The sequence below is a fragment of the Labrus bergylta genome, chromosome 20 (genome assembly GCF_963930695.1).
Source record: "Labrus bergylta chromosome 20, fLabBer1.1, whole genome shotgun sequence".
NCBI lineage: Eukaryota > Metazoa > Chordata > Actinopteri > Labriformes > Labridae > Labrus > Labrus bergylta.
The window spans coordinates 13615641-13633751 of NC_089214.1; the positions used below are offsets into that span (position 1 = coordinate 13615641).

The following is an 18111-nucleotide window of genomic DNA, read 5'->3' on the forward strand; positions in this document are numbered from 1 at the left end:
TACACATTGTTCTACAAAGTGATTTAAGGGGCCAGTAAGGCGAAGACTTAAAGAACATTTATTTCCCTTAAAGTGATACAACTGCCTTTTTTCTCACAACATTGTAACAAAACTGTAAAATAATGAAAATAGTTGTATGGATCTATTTTAAAGCCTAACAAACGACAAAGTCCAACAAACAATTGAATCATCAACACTGGCAGTTGTTACATGAGCTCTAAACATTTTCACTGCTGGCAATGCTGCAAGTAAATCAATTTATCTCTACAATTGACCAAGAAAGTTCTTTTTGTCTCATTTAAAGTTTTGATGTCCATGGAGTTGAATGAAGCACATTGACATGGATGCAAAGTAGTTTATTAAAAGTGCTTCACATGTCTTATTTCTACAGGAGCACTTTTGCACTTAATTGAGCTTATTTTTGGTTTATAGTGAAGAACTATGCACTCTTACCAAACAGCTGTTTTGAAAGTCACAGCATGCTTCGATGGAGAAGGCAGAGGGGGGAGGGGTGCAAAAAGAGCCCTGTTATGTACCCCTTTATCCCCCCTCCACCTCCTTCTCTTCCCCCATCCACACGTGCCAGTTGTGTAACAGCAGTGAGGAGTTTTTGTAATGCAGAAAACAAAGCAGTAGGAGGGAGGGAGGAAGGAGGAGACAGAAAGAGGAGGAGGGAAAAGGGGGCACGACACTGCAGGATAAAAGGAGCCTCCAGTCTCTTTACCTCACTGCCCTTCTTCCTGCAACTCCACTCTCCGCTGAAGGAACTCAGAACCCAAAAGGAGGAACCATGAGGAACACCATACTGAGGATGCTGGTCGCTCTGACGTGCGCTCTGTCTGCCTTTGCTGATGTCATGCCCATTGCAGACTTTGACCTGCAGAAGGTAAGAAATAAACTTATTGTAGAAATATTGGAAATCCCGAAGTCAACAGGGAAAAAAAGTAATGACGAGTGATTAGAACCTTTAGTTTTCTGACATTTACATTGCATCATTTGCTTTTCTTAGTAATATGAAAATAGCAAACAAACCTTCATTCAAATACATTTAAAATAACTAACCCGCGCCCTCCTTTGTCTTTCAGATGGCAGGCAAGTGGTACCTTGTTGGTTTTGCCACCAATGCTCCGTGGTTTGTGAACCACAAGGCAGGCATGAAGATGGGCACTGCTGTAGTAACACCAACCGAAGGAGGAGACATGGACCTCTCATACGCAAACCTGAAGTGAGTGACGCCTTCAAATCAGCATTTTAATGAGTGTTTGGTAGAAAATAAAGAAGCAGAGCCTGATGTTCTAATGCCTTATTCTCTCATAGTGCTGATGGAACCTGCTGGAGAATGACTCACCTGGCAAAAAAGACAGAAACTCCTGGACGCTACACCTTCCACAGCCAGCGTGAGTATAGCCCCACAAATGCTTTAGACACGATAGGGCACACGCAAGAAGATTCAGCAGCCTGACCTGTCCATTTCTGATCTCCTCAGTTTGGAACAATGACAATGACATGCGCATTGTTGATGTTGTGTACGACGACTACGCTCTGGTCCACACAATCAAGACAAAGGAAGGAGTGTCTGAGGTTCTCAACAAGCTTTACAGTAAGTCCAAAACAGTCACTACAACTTACAGAGTCACAGAATGCAGATTTTGAAGTTAAAGAAACTCATCTTGTGTTTTCAGGCCGTTCCTCTGAGGTCAGTGATGTCCTGCAGCAGAAGTTTGCACAGTTATCTCTTAGTACTGGCATCCTTGCGGACAACGTGGCCATCCTGCCTAAAAATGGTGAGTCATCAAAGCTGAATTAGAATACGAATGCGTTTATAGGTATAGGTGTTTTCTAAATGGCCTCTTGTGTTGTTACAGCTGAATGTCCTGAGGTCTGAAGGGTCCCCTGCTGCTCCCAATCATCCAATCTGCATCATCTGCCTAGGCTTTCATCTCAGAAGAGTCTGATTGCTTCCAATCTGGTGTCTCTGACATCACAAAGATACCACTGAGACAATAAAGCATTCACTTCAATCTCCTCCTGCATACCAAAGATCAGTTGTGGTCCTAATAAGACCTCAATCTCTCCATTTCGCATTTTAACTGCTTCAGAGTGGAACAAAAAAAGGTCTGATTGTGAAATAAAGGGAAAGAAAACTTGAGACTGTGAAAGCTGCCAATTTCTTAATGCGTGTATTTTTTTAAACTGCTGATTCTTTTGTAGTGTTTTATTTTTGATGAAACATGCTCAAAGCCAATAAAAATACTGAAAAATGTTTTAATGTTCAGAATGATTCTTTTGGTACAAAACGGGTAACTAAAATTCAAGAGCACTAAGAACTTCATTATGTCGGATACTAAAAAACACCCCACACAATACTGCCCCCTGGTGCTTGATTTAATTTGCATGAAAGTGGTTCTCCAGAAATGACCAATTCCTCACTAATATTACAATAATTTATTTAACATGTACAACAACTGCTATTTAAGCCATAAATATTGAATTAATTGAATTTAACAAAAACTGTCTGGTGAGAGGACTTGGAAGTCTAGCCTCTATTGAATCAGAGAGGAAATAGCATGTGGAAGTCAAACATTTGTGACAGTCTGTCCATGGTGATGAATCTGTGATGATTAATTCAACAATTTATACATTTCTGAAAAACGTTTATCCAAAATGAAGTTTAAATAAATATAAAACAAGGATAATTATAATAAATATATGATAAAAAATGCAAAGTATTAGTAAATTCAGAAAAAATATATTCAAATGAATGTTTCACTCAGACAGCAAACTGTTCTGGAACCATTTCTCCCTCTTCAGACCTGACGGAGTTCATCCAAACAGACTGGGTAGCCGCATGCTTGCGGCTAACATTCAGCACGCTGTGCAGACTGTCCCACGTGAATGACTGTTTACCTATTTGACCCAAACTCCACCCCCTATTACTTCTCTACCTGCATTGGCTCCCCAGACTACTGCTCCTCCCAGCGGCTCCCCCTGTCGGCATCAACTGTTAGATTCATCATCATCAGGAATTTGTCCCATTCAAACCATTTTTAAGCCTAGGTACTTTCTTCCACACAATGTACGACGTGCAGACCACAGTGTTCTCATTTCAGTACCCAAATCCCTCATAACCTCATCTCCGCCTTCACTTTCTTTAATATTTGGCTTGCTGAATGTTAGATCCTTGTCAAACAAATCATTTGTCTGTCAAGATTTCATTTTGTCACATTAACTTCACTGTTTTCTAATCACTGAGTCATGGCTTACCCCAGGTGACATTTCTCCTCTCATTGAAGCCACTCCTTCTGGCTACTCCCATTTTCATCAGCCCAGGCTACATGCACGAGGTGATGGGGTTGCTGTAATTCATAATAACGCCCTGAAGTGCAATAGTCTTCCTATCAGCCCTTTTTCTTCTTTTGAATCCCTGTCATTTGTAAAAAATGGCTCCCCACCTGTCCTCTCTTTACTGGTATACAGACCTCCAAAACCCAACACGGATTTCATCACAGAATTCTCTGATCTACTTTCCCAAATTCAGATTTAAGATTTACCCGCAAGGGGATCAATAAAAGCATCTTAAACCATGCAACACACACATAGGTTGAAATATACACACATGCACAAACAGGATCACATGGACACGCACTAATGGAGAGATGTCAGAGTGACGGAGCTGCCCACAGCGGGCGCTCCTGAGCTGATGGTGGGTGGGGGGTTTGGTGCCTTGCTCAAGGGCAACTCGGCAGTGCTCAGGAAGTGATCTGGCACCTCTCCAGCTATCAGACCAACTTCCATATTTGGTCCTCACCGGGACTTGAATCGGTGACCCTTCCACGACTGGCCCAACCCATGACAAAGGTCACACCTTAGATTTAGTCCTGTTATTAGGTCTTTGCATCCCCAACCCCTTCATAGAGGACTTCCACTTATCAGATCACAAGGCAGTCATTTTTGCTCTGAATTTGCCATATGTCTCTCCTTTCAGTCCTGCTCTTCTCCGTTCTCGGTCCATAAATGCATCCACTGCCACCAAGTTTGCTGAAGCCTTTAAGGGGACTCCTACCATGATGGGCATACAGGCCATCTCCTGTCAGCACTGAAAATATTGTCTCACTGTTTAACAGTGCTTCATTGGCCACCCTTGATTCAATTGCCCCACTCACCTTTAAGAAATGTAAACCTTCGGTCTCACCATGGCTTAATGACAGTACACGGGAAATAAGGAGAGCGTACAGAAAAGCAGAGCGGAAGTGGAAACAAGATAAATTGCAAGTTTCATTTAAAATGTTGAAGGATCTCTTGAATAAATACCAGCAGGCAGTTAAGTATGCCAGAACCCAATACTTCTCAAATATCATTGACACAAACTGCCATAATCCCAGAGTTCTTTTCAGCATTTTGAAATTGGTCACCTCCACCCCCTCCTCCTCCAGCTTCGATGCTTCTGTGTCAAAATGTCAGGAATTTCTTCAATTCTTCCGTGATAAGTTGTCTGGCATCAGACTTAGTACAAGTCCACCTGTAAATAATCTTTTAATTCCCTCCAAGAACACATCGGTTCTAAATTCTTTCACCTTGATTACTTTACCAGAACTTCATCAACTAATCTCTTCTATCAAAACCTCCACCTGCTTTCTAGACATTATTCCTACCAATCTCCTCAAGGAAGTTACAGACACTGTTGGCCCCTGTATTCTCTTAGTCATCAATAGCTCTCTGGAAAGCAGTCATGTTCCCCAGTCATTCAAACATGCTGCTGTCCAGCCACTCTTGAAAAAAACAAATTTAGATCTTACAGTCTTAAATAACTATAGACCAATCTCCAAACTCCCTTTTATCTCAAAAATCCTCGAAAAAACAGTCTTCAATCAATTATTGTCCCATCTAGCTCAAAACTGCATTTTTGATAAATTCCAATCTGGCTTCCGAGCTCGTCACAGCAATGAAACAGCACTTCTCAGAATTACAAATGACTTGCTTTTAGCTGCGGACTCTGGTAAATGCTCTGTTCTCCTATTGTTAGATCTAACTGCAGCTTTCGACACAGTTGACCATTCAGTTCTCATCCAGAGACTAAACAAATGGGTTGGGGTCTCTGGTACTGCCTTAAATTGGTTTTCGTCCTACTTATCCAACAGATCTTTCAGTGTTTCCATTGGTAACTTTTTATCCTCCTCTGCCCCCATTCCCTGTGGTGTTCCCCAAGGTTCCATACTTGGTCCAGTCCTCTTCTCCATTTACTTACTCCCGCTAGGCCAAATGTTTGAAAAATATAACATATCTTACCACTGTCACGCTGATGATACACAGATTTACCTCCCCCTGGAACCAAACAACTACAACAAACTCACAAACCTCACAAATTGTCTTCAAGATGTACAATCTTGGATGGCCACAAAGTTCTCAAAGAAGAGATCATATCACCCCAGTTCTTGCCTCCTTATACTGGCTGCCAGTCAAGCTGAGGATTGGTTTTAAAATACTTCTGACTGTGTTTAAGACATTAAATGGACTTGCCCCCGCCTACCTCTCAGAACTCCTATCCCCATATAAACCGATGAGAGATCTTAGGTCATCAGAACAAAACCCTCTGTCACTGCTTGGATCCAGGACAAGGCGCAATGGGGATTGGGCTTTTTCTATTGCAGGACCAAAACTATGGAACTCTTTGCTCCCAGACTTCCGTCTCTCTCCCACTATTAGTGTTTTTAAAACTCGCCTTTTAATGTTCAGTAACCCATCAAGCACAAAAAACCCATAGCTGTCATGATTTGGTTTCTTATTTTCAGAGTTTAAAAGTTTTCTTGTTGTTTTTAGTTCTCATTCTTGTCTGATGGTGTTGTTTCCCTTGTGTGTTTTCTAGGTTAGTGTTTAATGTGTTATTTTTGTCACTTCATATCCTAGTGTTTCTTTATGTTCTAGTGTGTTTTGTTTCATTCTTGAGTTCTGTGTGTCTTCAGTGTTTCATGTATTTTATTTTGTAGTTGTCCTCAGTGTTGTGTCCATTCCTTCCTCTGTGTGTTTCCCTCCATTGTGATTGCCCTCATTGTCTTCACCTGTGTCATTAGTCTCACCTGTGTTTGATTACCCCTGTGTCTATTTAGTCTCTGTGTTTCTTCCCTTCTGTGTCAGTTCATTGCATGTTGTTGGAATGTACTTTTTGCTCGTGCGCCTCTGTGGCTCACTGTTTTTGATCCCAGTGTTTTTTGTTGAACTTTTGGAATTGAGTTTTGTTGCCTTTGGCCTTTTTGTTTGATTAAATATTTTTGGTTTCTGCTCTTAGGTCCACCTCCCTTGTTTTCCAACCGTCTGTAACAATAGCTCTGTTATTCTTGTGTTACACTGTAATTAACTGTCACTTGTTCTTTTTTTTTTTTTAAATTGTTGTTGTCTGTTACTTTTTAATGCTTTCTTCTGCAATGTTCAGCACTTTTGATCAACAATGTTGTGTTTAAAGTGCTATATAAATAAAATTGATTTGATTATAATAAATTGAAGTCTTGTTTTTTTCTGTTCAAAAGAATAACATTCATTTTAACATCACATTCACAGCTCAAGCATATTCATGTATGTGTGTTTATATATATATATATATATACACAGAGCCTGTGTTCTGAAATAGGGCTCAGAATAACAGGATAACAACACAGTAAAAGGGGCCGTATTCACAAAGCGGCCTATACCGAAAGTTGCTCCTAGTGATAAAGTTCTCAGGAGCACATCATTTTCTAAAAATTGTCCACTTGAAGTTAGGACTAGATCCTTGCAAAGAAAAAAGTTAGTCACAAGGCATCCTAACAAGATGAAGAGTGATTATCCCCCCCCTCCACCTCATCCTCTTCCCCCATCCAGCAGTGATTTGCATTGCTGTGGGTGAAGACTGGGGAGTTTTTGTAATGCAGAAAACAAAGCAGCAGGAGGGAGGGAGGAAGGAGGAGACGGAAAGAGGAGGAGGGAAAAGGGGGCACGACACTGCAGGATAAAAGGAGCCTCCAGTCTCTTCACCTCACTGCCCTTCTTCCTGCAACTCAACTCTCCGCTGAAGGAACTCAGAACCCAAAAGGAGGAACCATGAGGAACACCATACTGAGGATGCTGGTCGCTCTGACGTGCGCCCTGTCTGCCTTTGCTGATGTCATGCCCGTTGCAGACTTTGACCTGCAGAAGGTAAGAAATAAACTTATTGTAGAAATATTGGAAATCCCGAAGTCAACAGGGAAAAAAAGTAATGACGAGTGATTAGAACATTTAGTTTTCTGACATTTACATTGCATCATTTGCTTTTCTTAGTAATATGAAAATAGCAAACAAACCTTCATTCAAATACATTTAAAATAACTAACCCGCGCCCTCCTTTGTCTTTCAGATAGCAGGCAAGTGGTACCTTGTTGGTTTTGCCACCAATGCTCCGTGGTTTGTGAACCACAAGGCAGGCATGAAGATGGGCACTGCTGTAGTAACACCAACCGAAGGAGGAGACATGGACCTCTCATACGCAAACCTGAAGTGAGTGACGCCTTCAAATCAGCATTTTAGTGTTTGGTAGAAAATAAAGAAGCAGAGCCTGATGTTCTAATGCCTTATTCTCTCATAGTGCTGATGGAACCTGCTGGAGAATGACTCACCTGGCAAAAAAGACAGAAACTCCTGGACGCTACACCTTCCACAGCAAGCGTGAGTATAGCCCCACAAATGCTTTAGACACGATAGGGCACACACAAGAAGATTCAGCAGCCTGACCTGTCCATTTCTGATCTCCTCAGTTTGGAACAATGACAATGACATGCGCATTGTTGATGTTGTGTACGACGACTACGCTCTGGTCCACACAATCAAGACAAAGGAAGGAGTGTCTGAGGTTCTCAACAAGCTTTACAGTAAGTCCAAAACTGTCACTACAACTTACAGAGTCACAGAAGCATTCTGTGTAGATTATTTTGAAGTTAAAGAAACTCATCTTGTGTTTTCAGGCCGTTCCTCTGAGGTCAGTGATGTCCTGCAGCAGAAGTTTGCACAGTTATCTCTTAGTACTGGCATCCTTGCGGACAACGTGGCCATCCTGCCTAAAAATGGTGAGTCATCAAAGCTGAATTAGAATACGAATGCGTTTATAGGTATAGGTGTTTTCTAATTGGCCTCTTGTGTTGTTACAGCTGAATGTCCTGAGGTCTGAAGGGTCCCCTGCTGCTCCCAATCATCCAATCTGCATCATCTGCCTAGGCTTTCATCTCAGAAGAGTCTGATTCCTTCCAATCTGGTGTCTCTGACATCATAAAGATACCACTGAGACAATAAAGCATTCACTTCAATCCCCTCCTGCATACCAAAGATCAGTTGTGGTCCTAATAAGACCTCAATCTCTCCATTTCGCATTTTAACTGCTTCAGAGTGGAACAAAAAAAGGTCTGATTGTGAAATAAAGGGAAAGGAAACTTGAGACTGTGAAAGCTGCCAATTTCTTAATGCATGTATTTTTTTTTTAACTGCTGATTCTTTTGTAGTGTTTTATTTTTGATGAAACATGCTCAAAGCCAATTAAAAATACTGAAAATGCTTTAATGTTCAGAATGATTCTTTTGGTACAAAACGGGTAACTAAAATTCAAGAGCACTAAGAACTTCATTATGTCGGATACTAAAAAACACCCCATACAATACTGCCCCCTGGTGCTTGATTTAATTTGCATGAAAGTGGTTCTCCAGAAATGACCAATTCCTCACTAATATTACAATAATTTATTTAACATGTACAACAACTGCTATTTAAGCCATAAATATTGAATTAATTGAATTTAACAAAAACTGTCTGGTGAGAGGACTTGGAAGTCTAGCCTCTATTGAATCAGAGAGGAAATAGCATGTGGAAGTCAAACATTTGTGACAGTCTGTCCATGGTGATGATTAATTCAACAATTTATAATTGTATACAGTTATAAAAAAAAGTTTATCTAAAATAAAGTTTAAATAAATATAGACCAATGATAATTATAATAAATAACAAAAAAATGCAAAGTATTATTAGATTCAGAAAAAATATATTCAAATGAATGTTTCACTCAGACAGCAAACTAATAAATAATTGAAGTCTTGTTTCTTAGTTTTTCTGTACAAAAGAATAACGTTTATTTTAACATCACATTCACAGCTCAAGAATATTCATATATGTATATATATACACAGAGCCTGCGTTCTGAAATAGGGCTCAGAGTAACAGGATAACAACACAGTAAAAGGGACTGTATTCACAAAGCCTCTTATACTAAAAGTTGCTCCTTGTGATAAAATTCTAAGAAAGTTCAACATTTTCTAAAAATTGTCCACTTAAAGTTAGGACTAGATCCTTGCAAAGAAAAAAGTTATTCACAAGGCATCTTAGCAAGAGAGCTCCTCATGTGTCAAACTGTTAGGAGTAGTGAGGAGGACTTTGAAACAAAAGTTTCTCAAGCTGAAGAGAAAATGAAGAAGTGTTCCCCAAGGGCAGAGTGAGACATGCATGTTGAGATTCTCTACATGTGTTTACCTCCGCAGGAGCATCCAATCACTAATTAAGCCTCTTCACATGCTGATGTAACTATCAGCATATGAAGAAGCCACTGAACAAAGCTACTTTGAACCAACTTGCCCACCGCCTTGGCTTGCCCTGGTCAGCTGACAATTCCAGTATCATGCCGAGAGATGTATGCAACTCGGGGAAGTGCTTTAAAATGGTCACCAGTCAGGCTTGTGATGACAAAGCTTTCTAAGTTTATACTAATAAACGTTAACTGGCCTGTCCCCAAGGTCGTCATGACGAAGTGTTGCATGCTTAAATTTCAGTCAAGATAACCCTGCCCACAGCTCCTGACGTAAGTGATTCTTTCTTGTAGACCAGCAAGGTGTTGGTACTCCTACTCAGTACATCTCAGTACATAGTGAGACGTGCATGTTGAGTTTTTTCTACATGTGTTTACCTCCACAGGTACATCCAATCACTAATTAGGCCTCTGCACATGCAGAAGCTGCTGCACAAGTGGACATTTAGTAGTCTATACTTTTAAAGAACATCTTACAAATGATCACACAGATGATCATTTCATAGGGTTTATTATTACACAATGTCTGACTAGATTCTATGATTCTATTTTTTTGGGTTTAACCAATCACAGCTTCTAAAAAAAAACTTGCTATCCCTATCAACCCCGCCTCCTCACTAAGATAAAAGTGTCTCTCCCTTTCTTGCTCACAGTTGCTCACAGAGTGTTCCTAAATCGCTCTTAAGCTAAAAAATCCTTGCTAGGATTTCTTGCTAGGATTTTTTCCCTGCTAATATTTTTTACGCTAAATTAGGAGCTCTCTGATAGGATTCTTGGAGTGTTTGTGAAAACAGGCCAAGAAGTCAAGTTCAAAGCTGAATTGATACAAATGACTTGACAGGTGAGCATTTGACACTGACAAATGTGTCATCAGGTGAATAAATACACAGGGGAAACAGGTGTGTCAGGACGAAAGGTTAATAGTTGAAAAGACAAACCTAAACGACAAATAGACACACAAATCTTTTTTGGCACATTTGGTTCCTCAAAGCTTAGCAATTCAGTCAATTATTACCAAATGTCTTTTGTGAATTCAAGTTGTCTTTACTTATATGTATCTTTATATACAGTAGACCTATATTTTTCTCTTAAACATTACTTGGTTACCGGTTTTTCTACGATACCCGCTTCATACAATTACTCCCACAAAAATAAAGTCACATAAAATTGCTCTGAATTCTGCTAATTAAGATTTTTTTCCCAAATTGTTGAGTTGAGGAATTGAGGAAGTGGCACCATGTGACCACAAGGGGGCAGTCTATAGCCTGTCTGTAAGACTTTCCCATATTTCTATGCCCACAATTATATCCTATGACAGTAACACACTGAATGGTTAAAGCCCAAAAACACAACAGGAGAGGTCAGTATAGCTAGAAAATGTTGAAAAATAGCTTTAAAGGGCTTTTAAAGGGCCAGAGACAGGGAGTATGCGAGTCAGTAAACTGGATGTAGGGGACATAGGGCAAAGCTGGGGGTCAATGGTATAAGACCCTGATCCCCAATGAATGTCTCTTAGCACCGACGTAAAACATAGACAAACACTGACAATAAAGATCAAACACTCTTTATTGAACTCAATAGAACTGAAAGCAAACATATGGGTTATGGTGTTGACTGTTTATGTTGATAACCCAATGTAACCAAGTCCAAACCCGGTCAGGGGTGTGTGTGAGTGTGTGTGTGTGTTTTATGGATAGTCTTAGTAAAAGTTATTATTGACAAAAGGGAAAGTCACTGGTTTTGCCTTCATGGATTTGATGTGAGGACAGAGAGAGTCTTCTTTGAGGATGCATAGAAGGCAGGCTGGTTTCTCTGACAAATATCACCGATGTATATCACTGATGTACAGTTTGCACTCAACCATGAGGATGTACAAAATCATTCAATCACATGGAAAAGGGGGCAAAATTGCAGCAATTTGACCAGACATACAAAATCAAACAAAGCAATATTTAAATTGGCAGCTAGTTTTAAACTGGAACACATTGTTCAGTAAATGCTATATGGTAAGGTAAGCAAAAGCAACAAAGATAGGAAAATGGTTTGGAAAAATATACATTGTACGTGTTTTAGATGCATGTTGGATGACAGTGGCGCAGTTAGAGTGAAGTTTAATTCAGTGTTGACAAAGCAGCAGCCTCCTACTTCTGAACACGGGGCTCTCGGAATCTAAAGAACAACCTTGACTCACGCTCTGTCATGCTTGTGTGTGTGTGAGTGTGTGTGTGTGTTGGCATCACAGCGGGTAGGTGTAAACTTGTTATGTATTGTGCAGCCTTGCAGCTCCCCTCTACATTACGTCAATGCTTCTGCTGCATAGGAACCCACACAGCTATGCAGTAAAAGAAGTCCAATCTTTGTGAGGATTGGAGACTAATAAGCAGGATTCTGAATCCATGAGGAAACTGAAAAGAGCACCAGTGAAATTAGGAAACATAAAAAAAACACCTTAAAACACGGATTCAATCATTTTTAATTCCATCCTGAGGATTCACAAATAGTAGTCAGTAGTCCAGTTTTTGTTGCATTTTTGTGATAAGTTATCGGGGCAATGTAGCATAGCTCAGCACCTTAAAGGCACAATGCACGAGTAAGCCAATTATGTCAACCGCTCCCAGATCGAATTGTTTTATGTTGAACTGTTTCTTTTGTTTCTGCTGAACCTATAAGCACATCTAGTTATTGCATTAATACAACGTATAGAGTTGCTGCATCTAATTGTGACAGTCCTCATTTTAACCACCTGGCCTGAAAATGTAAGCGCAGTCGCATGCACACTTTGTAAATCTACAGCACCACGTCAGTCTGGGATGTATACTGAAAAAAAGATCTCAACTCAAAGTCAAACATTTGACGTAAAAGTCTGAGCTGATCTAAAAAAAAAAAAAAAAAAGATGTAAGACTCAAGTGTTTGGCAAAGAAACAAACCGACTGGAATAAGTGAAGGCTCCTGGTTTCACTCGGTCCAAATGAAAAGAAAGCTGCCGTGCTGAATTCAACAAACCATGGTGTGTCATGATTTCCCAAGCTCTGAGAAACCCCTCCCTGCTTGTCCTCAGAAAGGAATGTCCCATACAATCGAATGTCATAACATTTAAACATAAAAACTCTATATTTCACATAAATACAATATAATGGACACACATATGATAACATTGCGATATATCGATCTGAATTTAGCCGTGGTGTTCATGTGTTGGATTCTGAATAAATCTTTCAAGAAAAATAACACAAAATATTGTGTAAGTATAGGTTTGGCATTTGTTTTTATCTCTATATTACCACAACACATGTGGTTTGACTGATGGGAGTGTTGGCAGGCTGGTGTGACCACAGCCTGGTGAATTTAAAAAGGGGGGTTTGGCAGGTTGATTTGATCATTTTTTTTATATTAGATTTTTTCTGTTAAAAAATAAAATCTAAATGCAACAGAGATTGGCAATACATCTGTGCCATCAGACAACCTGGTAAGTATAGTTATTTGTCATATACAGTATTCAAAGGACTCCTGAAAACTCTCAAAAACAAAGGAGGACAAGCCGGTTAGTATGCACACGCACAGTCTGTCACAGCTGTTCTGCACCGCATAACCGTCCCTCCTCTCTCTCTCTCTCTCTCTCTCTCTAATACTCTGGATATATAAAAATACAAATCAAACAAAGAAAAAAGACTTCTGTACACGCCTTTTCCCACATTCCTGCTCTCTTCGGGAGATTATTGTCCTCACTGAACGGCCTGGCCTTCATCTCCGCTGTGACACAAATCCTATTAAAACCAACGGGTGGTTAAACTAATCACTTCCTCTCAGAGTCTCCTCTCATTGGCTGCTAGATGAACCACTCCTTCTTTGATTCATCGATGGTCTCTGGGTTGTCGGTGCCGATGATGGCCGTGTCCGCTGACTCCGCGGCCGACTCGCCACCGCCCTTGGTCTCGTTGGTGTGGTAGGTGCCTTTGTGACGGAACATGTAGCGGATCAGGAACACCAGCGTACATAAGATGGTGAAGATCACCACGGCGATGATTCCTGCAGAGGACACAGACAGCAGGTTCACAAAAACAAGTGTCAGCATATAACTGTTTGAATAGTTTCTTTATAGTTTCTTTTTCTTTATATTTAAGTGACATTTCAGCGTAGCGCTCAAACAATTAACAAGTTATCGACTTGTTGAATAATGTTTAACAAATCAGTAAAGCTAATTATCAACAGGTTCCAGCTGTTAAATTGGAGAATCTAATGTTTTTCTTTACAGTAGCCTATATGATTTAATGGTGGGATGGGATTAAGACCACTGGTTTGACAAAAACAATCACTTTGATTATATTACATTAGGATTCGGACTTTCTAGAAATTGTCAAGCTTTCGCAATGCAATTCAATTTACTGGTTAAGCAAGAAACAATCTGAACATATTTCCTTTGTTTTAAATGTATAAAACTAAATATAACAGTACTTATCAGAAAAAGAATATTATGGAATTAAGCCTCAAATCACCATAATGCCCAATGTCTACTAATTTCTGACATTCAGCCATAGCAGCAAAGGATCCCATACACATTCCATTACAGTTCTAAACTAGACTGACTTCTTTGTCATTTTTTTGGATACAACAACCTTTTAACAGCCACAGTTTTTTCCAAGTTTTTTTTTTTTTTACCTCCAATGATGGCTGAGTCTCTGTTGACTCCATCAGGAATCACTCTCTCCTCATTGAAGGGGAACTCTGGATCTGCAAAAAAAAAGGACAAAAAAAAGATTTTAAACACTAAACTTAAATAATTCCAGACCTTTTAACTGATAAGCTCCATAGACATTTTTTGTTATGGTACACCTTACAGCTACACAAAAATAGAAGGTTTGTTCTTTTATCAGTGAAAAGCCATGAGAAATGATGTAATGTGTAACGTTTGCTTAATAACAGCCACAAAGGCATATTTGTATTTATCATTATTTTTTTAGTATGTTTTTATGCATTACTTGATATGTTTTCATGGTTGTCCTGTCTTGTGTTATGCTTGTTCATGAAAGCTGCACAGAGCTGTTTTCTCTGCTCTTTTGCCCAAGGTGAATTTCCCCCTCTGGACAATAAAGTATATCTAAATTAAAATCTAATGACAGATTAAGTGGTTTAGTGATAAAGAAAAAAGGTGAAAGACGACAAGGTTATCAATGACATCTCCGCTAGCAGATTCTAATATTGTTTTCCTATTAATAACACGCAAACACAATCTTAAAAGGATAGAGCTTTAGACGTATAGGATCAAAGCTTACAGTAGAGAACAACCGGACACACACAGACTCCTACAAACTGCTTCACTGTAGAATGATCCGTCAGCTATTTCTGCTGCGGACTGTTCCGTTCTGATCATGAGTGAGAACGAGTAGAGGAGGAGGGGGGAGAAAAGGGTGCAATTGAGGGAATGGAGGAAGATGTGAGTCATCACAGTTTTTCAACAGATCGGACGTGCTTGGATGTAAAGTCAAGAAATAATTTAGAGTGAAAAAAAGGGAGAAAGAAGAGTAGAGCAACAAAAAATGGAAAAACAGAGAGACAGGTAAATAGACACTGAAAACAAACCAATGAGGAGACAATGATCATTTGGAGGTGAAGGACTGCATGAGGGTTTGTATGAATTATACATGACTTCTATCTATAGAACATATTAAGCAGGATACATGGTAATCATTTAAATGGAAGGATGTTGGAGAGCGGACTGTCAGTTCAGACCTGGAGTCCAGATCTCTGATAGCTTTACGCACCCAAAGGAGCTGTTGGCACCAGGCCGGAGGAATAATGACTGCATCTATGTTCAGAAATACTGAACACTCGGGTAGATGCAACATTAGACCCAAGGGTGCTGAGGCCTGAGTGTGTGTACATGTACAGGTACATGTTCAGGATAGAGGTAGCGTTACAGTGTGTGAGTAGGGATCAATTACATGTTGTCTCTGAGCACATGTGCAGATCTAGATGAGTTATTGTTGCAGGAATCCGTACCTGTGTTGTCCAGATGCCAGGGATCTGTAGCAGCAGACATGGGTGGGATGGTGAGAGGTGACGCCCCACAGTTGGACTCCACCAGTTTGCCCTGGTACGACCCTGGCGAGGCGGCTGCAGGTGGTCTGCCTGGTTGACCGGCTGTGGCTGTGGGTGTGGTTCTCAGTGCAGACTTGAGGGGGGCGATTCCGTTGAACTGCACTCTTGACAGACACCCAACGAAGCCTGGGGTGTTGTAGCGCTCGATGAGGACCGGGTCTATGTGTCCGGTTTCTGTACACGGACACAAAGTGTAGAAGACGCAGGGATTATGGATCGTTTGGGTTTCTATTAATTAATTTGATTTCTTAGTTAGAGGCATTTTAAATGATCTCGCCCATGAGATTAATTCAAATGAGAAAGAGAGCCCACAATCTTTGCTGATGCTGGCATTGAAAATGACACATTGCACATCTAAAACATCCGCAGAAGACACAAAACTAGACACCCAGGAAGTGAGGAGAGTGAATAGAGACTAGGAGGAGGCGGAGGGAGAAAGCGGAGGAGGAACATAAACTGACATTGACCTCTGATGTCAAATTGAAGGATGAATAATTAATTAACAACGCCTGTGCTTGTATCAACATATGTGGCGGCCGCAATCCATTCTTAGAAAAACTATGTTTTATATTCCACTCTCCTCATTGACTTTTCCCTCGGTCCAAACATGACACACGGAAATGTTCCGCCTTTTTGTCATGATGTTCATTTGTGTTCAGCCTCCATTATTTCTGTTCGTAAAGTACACCTAATACCAATATGAGGTGTAGAAAATCATCAAAAGCTGTGTTATAACAAAGGCTGTTCACGCCTACTCTGTCCTCTCTCCCTTCTTTTCCTGGTCTTTAATTGTCTTAGTTGCTACCACTTCACAATAACTCCCTTCCTGTGACAGCCACTATAAATGGGAGAATTACCTGAGGCCCACTTATTGCCTTTTCAATTCAGACAAAATTGCACCTTTTCAAATGCAACAGTTTGTGCCCATTTATTTTCTGCTTCACAGCCTTCAAATGTATTTATTTCCTTTAATTCCATCCTTTTTTTTTTGTAAGAGAATAACCGAAGTCTGAGCTGCTGCCACTGAGCTGAGCCCTGAGGCTGTTTGAAGGTTAGTGAATGTTCCAGTGATGGCATATATTGACTTTAACTGACTTTTATTTGAGGCTGAAAAGTGTTCACTGGAGACCTGTTTGTTCTCTAAGGGCTAGTTTCTGCTTTAAAACGTTGCTTACGCAGGATCAAATAATTGGTCAATGCAATTACTGAAAATGGTGCTCAGCTTTTTCAAGTCTATACGATATTTCTGACATTTTTGAACAATGCAGTCAGCAGAGGATTCTTGCTGGCTTTGCACACAATGGAAAAATGGCACAAATATGATTTAAAGACTCTAAACCCTGCAGAAAACAAGACATGCTCAAGTGCAGCACAGACCTGGGCTGATTTCAAAACTGCCTTCAGCTGTCTTTAACACCTTTGCAGAGCTTTTGCCGTTATGAACTCTGCGTGTGTGTGTGTGTGTGTGTGTGTGTGTGTGTGTGTGTGTGTGTGTGTGTGTGTGTGTGTGTGTGTGTGTGTGTGTGTGTGTGTGTGTGTGTGTGTGTGTGTGTGTGTGTGTGCAGGCTGTAGAGCTGGGTTCTTAATTTCTACATGCATGGCTGCTCTACTGCTACAGGACTGCGCCACACCCAGATGGAACTGCTGTTTGGACAATCCTGCAGCAAAGTATGGACAAATGGATGACTAACTACTGTACTGCTCTGTTTGTGTGTGTGCGTGTGCGTGTGCGTGTGTGTGTGTGTGTGTTTTAATGAGTCATGTTTGGTTGGATGAAGGGATTCTGAGGATCTGGACATGGCTTATAATGTAATTCTCTCTCTATTTATTCCATTTTGATGGGTCCAAAACAAGTGTGTGTGTGTGTGTGTGAGAATGTGTGCTCTATTGATTGTGCTTCCAGGAATAGACTCAGCGCTATGTGAGTCTTATATATACCTCCCTTATACATTTGTGTTGGAATCATTTGATATAGGCTCTTCAGTTGTTATTTTCAAGCAGTTCTTGTTCAATGCAGTATGATTCGTATGCATGACAGGGTGCTCACATGCAACCAGCTGAGATTACACAGGTTGCAGGATCACGCACAGCCTGCTGTTAATCACTTCACACCTTGAAAGCGGTGTGCATGTACGTGTGAGTGAGCATGAATTTGCATATGCGTGGGGGTGTGCAGAAACAGACACACAAAGAAGCTCCACGGTAGGAACAGTGAGCAGAATACTGATAACAACAGTGGCATGAATGCAGAGTGTGAATATGAACACACTGCTCTCTCTCCTGCATGTGTGCTGATCACTGCAGACGCCTGTGTGTGAATATTAACAGGCTCTCTGTTGGGAATAGAACCGGCTGCTCTGCATACACTAGTGAGGAGTAAACAGCCGACATGCTTCTCCTTGTTGCTGATTTATTGGGGCAGGTGATTTCACAAGGGGAGTTT

The 18111-nt window shown here is 40.5% G+C and overlaps 3 protein-coding genes across 3 annotated transcripts in view; 2 read left to right on the top strand and 1 right to left on the bottom strand.

Annotated features, from left to right (window-relative positions):
* The first annotated feature begins 713 nt into the window (after positions 1-713).
* Positions 714-2263, top strand: LOC109999183 (lipocalin). The gene is made up of 6 exons (XM_020654148.3): positions 714-886; positions 1086-1225; positions 1318-1397; positions 1487-1600; positions 1683-1784; positions 1866-2263. The coding sequence occupies exons 1-6, from the start codon at positions 791-793 to the stop codon at positions 1883-1885; spliced, it is 552 nt and encodes a 183-aa protein (XP_020509804.1). The 5' UTR covers positions 714-790; the 3' UTR covers positions 1886-2263.
* A 4743-nt stretch (positions 2264-7006) lies between these two features.
* LOC109999184 (lipocalin) lies at positions 7007-8554 on the top strand. The gene is made up of 6 exons (XM_020654149.3): positions 7007-7167; positions 7367-7506; positions 7595-7674; positions 7764-7877; positions 7971-8072; positions 8154-8554. The coding sequence occupies exons 1-6, from the start codon at positions 7072-7074 to the stop codon at positions 8171-8173; spliced, it is 552 nt and encodes a 183-aa protein (XP_020509805.1). The 5' UTR covers positions 7007-7071; the 3' UTR covers positions 8174-8554.
* A 2565-nt stretch (positions 8555-11119) lies between these two features.
* LOC109999178 (contactin-associated protein-like 2) overlaps positions 11120-18111 on the bottom strand; it is a 237167-nt gene continuing 230175 nt past the window's right edge. Inside the window, exons 24-26 of the mRNA XM_065948795.1 lie at positions 15570-15842; positions 14229-14300; positions 11120-13598 (exon numbers count right to left, since the gene is read on the bottom strand). Coding sequence (XP_065804867.1) covers positions 13399-13598; positions 14229-14300; positions 15570-15842 — 545 coding nt within the window. The 3' untranslated portion in view covers positions 11120-13398. The remainder of the gene's footprint in view (positions 13599-14228; positions 14301-15569; positions 15843-18111) is intronic.

Bases quoted from the DNA above. Each gene is read 5' to 3' on its own strand.
- LOC109999183 (XM_020654148.3), top strand. From the start codon at position 791: ATGAGGAACACCATACTGAGGATGCTGGTCGCTCTGACGTGCGCTCTG. The intron at 1,226-1,317 runs GTGAGTGACGCC...ATTCTCTCATAG, and splicing joins CTCTCATACGCAAACCTGAA to TGCTGATGGAACCTGCTGGA. The intron at 1,398-1,486 runs GTGAGTATAGCC...TGATCTCCTCAG, and splicing joins CTACACCTTCCACAGCCAGC to TTTGGAACAATGACAATGAC.
- LOC109999184 (XM_020654149.3), top strand. From the start codon at position 7,072: ATGAGGAACACCATACTGAGGATGCTGGTCGCTCTGACGTGCGCCCTG. The intron at 7,507-7,594 runs GTGAGTGACGCC...ATTCTCTCATAG, and splicing joins CTCTCATACGCAAACCTGAA to TGCTGATGGAACCTGCTGGA. The intron at 7,675-7,763 runs GTGAGTATAGCC...TGATCTCCTCAG, and splicing joins CTACACCTTCCACAGCAAGC to TTTGGAACAATGACAATGAC.